Source organism: Athene noctua, chromosome 16 (assembly GCF_965140245.1).
Source record: "Athene noctua chromosome 16, bAthNoc1.hap1.1, whole genome shotgun sequence".
Classification (NCBI taxonomy): domain Eukaryota; kingdom Metazoa; phylum Chordata; class Aves; order Strigiformes; family Strigidae; genus Athene; species Athene noctua.
Window position 1 is genome coordinate 2,504,971 of NC_134052.1, and position 8,206 is coordinate 2,513,176.

Consider the following 8,206-nt stretch of genomic DNA (forward strand, 5'->3'; position numbering starts at 1 on the left):
GCTCCGCCGAGAGGGGCGGGAACCGCCCGGCGGCTGCACGCGCCGCGCTTGGATTCCTGGCGCGGCGCCTGCGAGGGCCGGCGGAGCCCCGGCCCCATGACCCGGGCCGGGCCGGGCCGCCCCCCGGGGCCGCGGGCGGCGAGCACTGCACCCCGCCGGCCTCAGTGGGAGGGGACGGGCGGGACGCTCCTCGCGCCCCCATTGGCTGCGGGGCAGACGCTCCCCACCAATGGGCTGTTAAGGTGGCGCCGATGGACAGCCGCGGAGCCTATGTGAGCGGCGGGCCGGGCCCCGCCCCCGGAAGCGTGCCTGCTGCTGGCGGCCCGGGCCGGTGCCGGCGGGAGCCGCTGCCATGGCCGGCGGGGAGGATGCGCCGCGCGTTCCGCTCCGCGCCCTGCTCCGCGCTGTCAACGCCCTCCTGCAGCAGCGCCGCTACCATGCCGCACTCGCCGTCCTCAAGGGCTTCCGTAACGGGGCTGTGTGAGTGCGCCGCGGCGGCTGAGGGGAGGAAGGGGCGCGGGGGACAGTGCATGTCGGTTCCCTGAGGCCCAGTCGTCCCGAGGGCCGCGGGAAGGCCGCCGTGGGCCCTCCTTGCCTCTAAAGGGCTCTTGTGCTAGAGGTTCGGGAGAGGCGTTTCCGTCTCCCTCGCCGGTGGGCGAGGTTTCAGCTGCTTTTGGGGTCCCTTTTGGGCCTGGCTTATTGGGATACATGTTCTCTTAAGTCTGTGGCCCGAGCTCCTTCTGGTTTGGTGTGCTGCTGCTACTGGGGTGACCTAAAAGTAAGATGTGATTGCCTAAGTAGCATCTTTTGGCTGTCAGTAGAACAGAAATAGAATCTTTTGATAGTATAGTACAACAACTCTGAAATATTTATTTGATTTTGCAGTTATGGAGCCAAAATTCGTGCCCCACATGCCCTGGTGATGACTTTCCTATTCAAGAGCGGAAGGTACAAACCCTAGTTCTGTATTTCTGTGTGACTATTCAGAACGCTTTCATTCAAGTGTTCTATTTTTCATGTTTCCTGAAGGCTTAAAAAGCAGAAAGATATGTGAGCCGTGTTCATAGCCTGTTGTTCTGATAGCTAAGCAGGACAACTCCTGTGCACGCACAAATATGTCATAGGGGTTGACCACTCTTAGAATGGTTGATGAGGCCCACTGGGAAGAGGAGAAATTAGCAGATTAACACAGCAGCATTCCACTCTCTGTTCAAATAAGGGAAGTCAAACTATAGCAGTGCACATTGCAGCTTTTCCCACTTATGCCAGAGGTTTGCACTTAGGCAAAAAATTTTGACTGCTTGACTACTATTCATAGAATTCGACAGAAGCACAGTCCACAGTCTGAGCAGAGCTGTGTTCTGATGGGTGAGGCAGAGGTGATAATGTTCTCGCATCTCGCAAGATGTTCTGTGGGGTGCCCAAGCTGCCAGTCTAGATGGGCAGGCCAGAGGGATGTAGTGTCCAGGCTGAGTAACTGCAGTGGTCCTGCCTTTTTGCTCTCCTAATTGTCTGTTTCTTTTCTTCAGTTTAAGAGAGAAATTGAAATCGATTGCTCAGGCTACGTACACTCATTCCCGGAACTTGGCGTATTTTGTGTTCACCTACAAGGGGCTGATGGCATTGCAGTCTCAACTACAGGGGAAAAAAATTCCATTTCATTCTTTCTTTGCAGCCTGCATTGGAGGTTGGCTAATGTTTGGTGAGAACAATCCCATCAACAACCAGGTAAATGCGTTTGTTGAAAGTTTCCTTGACAAAAAAAAAAAAAACAAAAAACCAAACCACAACAGATGAGTGATGGTGTGCCAAGAAGTGGTTGGTATGGCCTGGCCTGTTTCTGGTGGTTCCTTACCATGTAACATTACTATATCATCATAGTCCTCTTCACACAAGTTCTTGTTTTGGCTGCTCTGCACTCAAATTCTAGAGGTGGTTGTGTGCCTCTGTTAATGGTGTGTGCAGTTTGAGTACTAAAAGCCCAGGTTTACCTCCAGAGGTGCACTTGTCTACATGGGAAGGCCAGCAGTCATGCAATCCAAAGCTTTGAGCTACCCCACCTGTGATCTGAGCTGTGGTAACTGGCTGCGTGCCCTCCTGGTCTGCCCACTTGCAGGGTTAAACCCTTTAGCTTGAATGTTGTAAGTGTAGAGCATAATGAGTTACGGAGCTACACTTAACTAAACTGGTTAAACTGACAAAAGCTGCTCAGGGGCCATTTGATATAAACCTGGTTGTTAACACACAGTCACAGATTAGTCAGTAAAACACAATAGATGCAGATTAAATCAAAAGTGTTTTACTTATGCAATGCCCTGTAAGAGCATCTCTTCAGTCTGGTTTTAGGCTGTGTCCAGACTACCCAGTTTGTATCTGCCTGGCAGGCTAGCAGGGCGGCTCCCTGACTTTCTAGTAGCAGCAGCATCTGAGTTAGTGTTAACTGGGCAACAACAAAAGTTGTGCAACTGCAGAGATGTGTTGCATGAAGTGTAACTTGTTGATTACTAAATTAAAGCGCCAGCAGCAACACAGGACTTTGAGGACATAGGGGAGACACAAACATCTCCAGTTATAAAGACTGCTTCATATGTGAACCTACAACCTGTTTGATTTTAAGTTGGGTAAATTGTTTCCACTCCTCTTGCCTAGCTTATTGCTTCAAAATCACTTAAGCGGGCTAGTATATGTGGTCAGGTTATTTACCTAATGCCCTTTGGGTTTTCTCTTCATGCAGATCATCATGTACCTGCTGTCTCGTGTGCTGTTTGGCTTGTCTCGACTGGCAGTGGAGAAGGGCTATGTCCCACAGCCAAAGCGGGATCCCTTTCCACTCGTCGCTGCTCTGATGTGGGGGACAGTTCTCTGGCTCTTTGAATACCACCGGCAAACTCTGCAGCCTTCTCTGCAGTCCTCCATGACCTACCTGTATGAAGATAGTGATGTATGGCATGACATTTCTGACTTTCTCATTTATAACAGAATGACAGACAGCAAGTAGGTGGTTCATTGTAAAACACCTTTGAATGGGATGGTACCTTCCGGCAGCTAAGGGAAAAGGTTATTCTGTTGCTCTGATTTTTATTTTTTTTTTAAATTAACATCTGTCAGGCAGTTGCCTCTTGTGTCCTGGTCAAAATGTCTGATTAGTCTTCTCTTTGCTCTGTTTAGAGCAAGTAAATACTCCACAGAATCTTGTTGCAGTCTTTTTTGAGAGGCATTATTTTCCCTACGATCTGGCTCTGAGTTTTTTTGGCTGTTAAGAAACTAAACATACTCACAAAATGACAGCCTGACAGTAATTGGAGAGTATGTCTAATCATGAAAAACTCTTCTAGGAATCATCTGTGTGCTTGCAAGACAGAAGCGTTTTTCTGTGCTCACCGTAGTGTGATGGGAGCAGGGGACCTGCTCAGGTCTGAAAGCAGGGACATAACTTCCTGATTTCTGTGGATGGCTGGAAATCTTGTTTAATCTGTTACAAGGACAGCTGTGTGCTCCTTCAGAGAGTTTCTCTGCAGTTTTCCGTCAGGGAGACAATAAGATGTTTGAGACTAAAATTAAGGTTGTCTAGTACAAGCCTGGTAAATCCGGTTTGGGAGGACTGGTTTTGCTCAGTTTCTTTCATGCACTTGAGCTGAATCTGTCCCTCTGCAAAGTGCACTAATTAATACCCTGTAATTATTTTAAACTTATATGTAAAGTTTTTAAAAGCTGCTTGAACTAAATACCAAAAACAGTTACACAACTTAAACTCCTTTGAAAACAGACTGAGATGCATTGCACGCCTTCAGATATCACACTGGGTACTTGATATGTAGAGTCGAGCAACACTTTTAACAAGCACTTTTATTTTGGTGGAAGGTAAGCACATGAGTTTCTCTCAGGTCCCGAATCTACCCTCCACAGCAGTGGCATGTATTAGCTGTAGTGAAACTTGAATGTACCTGCAGTTTGTGCAGGCTTGCTGAGCCAGGTTGAGGCCACAGGTGAATATATGAGTGAATCTTCCTCTTAAAAATACACTTGCTGAGCTCCAGGAGTACTGCAGCACGCACTGGGCTTTAACAGAACAGAAGATTGACTAGACAGCTGAGAAAAACAGATTTTGTTCTTTAATAAATTCAAACTGTTAGTAGTGCAAAGCACTGCTATATAACACTACACCATTCCCTTAATGATGTACAAAGTAACCCCTGATGCAGTGGTTTTATGTGGTGATATTTGCAAGAGAGTCAAGTTCCCTGTGCTAACTGTTCCCTTTTGGCTCAGTTTGGACTATTTTGTTTGCTCTCTCTGTACCCATCTGCTTTTCCATCCTGACCTGACCATGTCATGTCATAATCCCACTGATGCTGTTCTTCATTGTCTTTTGCAGTCTCTTTACACTCCAGGCTCTAGCAATCTGTCATATTCATTAGGACATGACTGAAACAGTACATTTAAGTTCAGGTAGTTTCTGAGTAGAAAAAAATTCTCAATTTCTTCTTAAGTCACTTTTCCTTGTCCTGCTAAGCTCTTTTTATTACTATTACACATATTATGAGTGCTGCTTTGCTCTTTATTTTTCTAGTCTCTGTGTCAGCAAGAGACAGTGTGAAATGTTCCCCTCTCCATAGTCTGGTGCTGCGATGTTTGGGATTGAATTGCGTTAATCAAGCCTGAGTGGCTCTGGTGGAGTAGGAATAGAGTCTTCTGGCTCTTGAACTGAATCTAAGGGTGAGTCCAACTACGTTCCCTGTGAGATCTTGCAGTGTAGAGGTGGAAGCTTTTCTGTGCTCTTGCCATGCAAATCCATGACGTACTCATGTTTGGTGCCCAAAAGACAAGATACTGCTTTGCCATAATAACCGTTTGTGGTACTTTTAACTTTTAACCACCTGCTGTTACAGTCTGTACCAAATACTTAAATTTGAACACCAATCAGCATTTAATCAGACCTCAGGAAAACTATAAAAGTTAGGAATTGGGTTTGTTTCTTTGTAGTTAAAGATTCAAGTACAGAAAAAATACTGAAGCTACAGGTGAGGTCTGGTTTCTTTATGAACATTTGTACCCCTGCTGCATATCTGAAGCAGCAGGAGTGCAGCACTCTATTTTTCTGTCAGAAGCCTCAATATTGTTCCAAATAAGGATGTGTAGTATTCAGCTAATATTGCTGAACTCCTACAAGCTTTGATGGGACAATCTGACAGCTACGTCTTGAGAATTTCTCTGTAACATTATTAGACTGACAAATCCTTGACCATATACAATTATTGTAGCAAAAGATGGAGCAGGCTGGTTATATGAGCTGTGTGTCTGTAAGAAGTTTTTAACCTTTTTATTTTCTAGTTGGCATTCCTTTCTCTGAGAAAGGCTAGTGATTCCCTTAGAGGCAAAATAATTTTCTTCTGCTAGGAGTTCTACCACTGCAACCACATGGCTGCTTGTGAAGCACTTACCTGGTCACATGAAGGACAAGTGACCTGTCCTGTCCTTTTGATCCTACAGTCATCTCTAGATGGCAAAACCAAGCAAATAGCAAGTTTCTAGTATCAACCTGGCAGCAGTGGCCATCAGCCCTTGGTTGAAAATGCCCCTTTTCTCTTGGGAATCTATCACCAAACTCACGTTCAAAGCAAATTGTGCCTGAGCCTCCAACCATCTGTACTTCTGATCCAGGAACCAGCTGCCATCCCTGGAAGACAAACTGCAGCTCATCCCGGGAGCAGGACCCGTATAGCAGCAGCCATTAGCAGGGTGTCTGCAGGCGGTTGGTTTTCCTGCTGCGTTGGGGCAGGACGTTAAGCTGCAAGTCACTTCTTTCCCCTGGGAAGTAATTGGAACAGTTCTTCAACGGCATTAGTCTGCATTGCTGTTTCTGTGACCAGATAGCTGGGGATGAACCCCTTATGCTACCAAGGTGTTTGAACAATGCAGGCGTGTAGTAAGGAAGTGAACTAGAAGTAATTTGTCTGAGTCAGACTTCTCGGATACATAAGTTACACTCTCTGCCCTCCCTCAGTGCATTGTGTGGGGGAATTGAGTTCCCTGTTTGTGTTCCTTTTTTATTAGCATTAAAACCAAAAGAAATAAAGAGACAGTTGGGAAGCCGCCTGCGAATTAGCCAAATGCTTAAGAATCACAAAGGAGTGCCATTTTCTCCCCCCCAGCCCTGATCGGTTTTGAATTTTAAGATGAACGTGGGTTTGTTTTTCTACATCAACTTTATTTTCCCTTGTTACTTCTTCCTCGACACCTGACCGTGAGATGCTGAGTGCCTCTAAGGAGGAGTAGAGTGTCTCAATGCTTAGCTCAGTTTGTCAAAAATTAGGTTTACTGGATAAAATTGAAGTGTTCATTTTAAAATTGTCTCTCCTTCAGATTTTAAGCCTTGTTTAGAGGCGGTTTTAAAGGTTAATGACTCAAACCGATCAAAAGTTTTTCAGCAAGCTTTGAATAGCAGACTGTCTATACTGAGCTATTAATCATTTATTTTATGAAGGAACAAAGCAAGCTCAGGGCTATTTACTGCCGCTGCATGCTGCCCTAGCATACCCACTGTGCTTCACTTCTCTTTGGAGGACAGCTTGTATGCTAGAGCTGGCTCTCAGGATTGCTGAAGAACCGTTTCCGGGACAATTACATTATTTAACAAAGGTGAAAATTAAATGGGTGCATGACATTTGGTTTAGCTAAGGTTTCTTGTAGTGTGTTTGATCCTTTCGGTTAAGGGGAGGATATTTCTGAAAGCAAGACCTGTGCTCGTCCAATTAGTGCCACAGAGGAGCGCTTAGGGAGGTGGCTGCTGCTGGAAGGGGTGAACCTGTGTTGGCAGTGTGACAGTCTGCTTTGTCCTGGTCGCCAGCCCTGCTCGGGGCAGCCGGGTCAGGAGGGAGACGCTGCAGAAGAGCTGTGATACCGGTGCTGTGAGACTTTCTTGCCCTGGTGGAGTAGCTCAAGCTCTGTTTTAAATCAAGTCGGGTGGCGGGTAGAAGTGTGAGGATGATCTCTGGCTGCTGCTGAATTAGACCAAAACGAGGTGTCCATGGGGACACCCTGTGACTGCAGAGGGTCCCCTGTGCAGGCTGGCTGGGAGCTGTCGTGGGTGGCTGGTGCCAGTGGAGTAACCAGAACCGCGTGCAGATACCCTCACACAGGAGACACTGCTGTGACTCAAACTCATTTTCACTGCATCAGCACAAATGCAACCTTTGGATAATACCCCAAGCCCCATGCTGTTTCCTATTTGTCAGGTTGTGTTTGTCTTTCAGGATCATGCCAACTCGAGCAGAATGTGTTCAGTTTTCTAATGCTGGTTTTGAAATCCAGCAGATAAGGGAGGAGAGAAAATAAGGCGTAATGCTATCCAGCATAACGTCTGCCTGCCACTATTAATATTTCAGGCGTTCTAATCTTGAATTTTCAACCTGTGTGTTCATACCAGATTGTTGGAGGGGGTAACTTTTTTCTTAGAAGAATTTTCATCTGCCTCATTTCCTTATGAGACTGGTGATGAGGAGGGGCAAAAACAAATTAGATGCACTATAATACAAGCATTATTACCTCTGATTTTGATATATATTTTGTGTTGATAATTACTGTATAATCCATGCCATGATTTTTCTGACAGCATAGAATAAAGTTAAGAACATAAACTTAGTTAACTTGTAATTACACTGAACAGAATGCTTGTAGGAATTAATGTCTCAGCTTTTTGTTTTAAAATGTGTGAAAGAGGGGGCAGTGGGTTGTCCACTATGAATTGACTTCTTGTGCAGTTGAAGTACATCAATCCAAGACTTTGTGCCAAACTCATTTGCAGATTATTTCTCTATAATAACTCTTTGAATATTATAATACTGGGCTTTCTATAATAATAATAAAATCCTATTTTTTCTTTTTTTACTGTCATCATTATTAAGCTAAAGTATTGGAAGTAATGCTTAATTATTGCATGTTACTAGTCCTGTATGTAGGGAAGTCATGCACGGAGTGCATTTTTGGCATTGGTTGTGCCCTTGCGTTTCCAGCTTGGAGGCAATTGGCGCTGCTAACTTTGAGCATGCTGTCAGATTGAACTATGCAACATTGGCTAACTCAGGTGAGGATCCTAGATGCAAAGACAAATTGGGGTGGCTGTCATCTGTCTTTTTTTTTAAGCATGAACTTTCCTATGCTGCAGCTGTTTGTGTCAGCGTGGTTGTACCTTCAGACCACGTGAGTC

The 8,206-nt window shown here is 45.5% G+C and overlaps 1 protein-coding gene across 1 annotated transcript; it reads left to right on the forward strand.

Moving 5' to 3' along the window:
• Positions 1 to 270: 270 nt before the first annotated feature.
• On the forward strand, positions 271 to 7,881 carry PXMP4 (peroxisomal membrane protein 4). Its single transcript, XM_074920274.1, is given in 5 exon segments — positions 271 to 345; positions 347 to 480; positions 886 to 948; positions 1,530 to 1,728; positions 2,735 to 7,881. Coding segments are annotated over 5 exon segments (735 nt in total). The 3' UTR covers positions 2,999 to 7,881.
• The last annotated feature ends 325 nt before the right edge of the window (positions 7,882 to 8,206 follow it).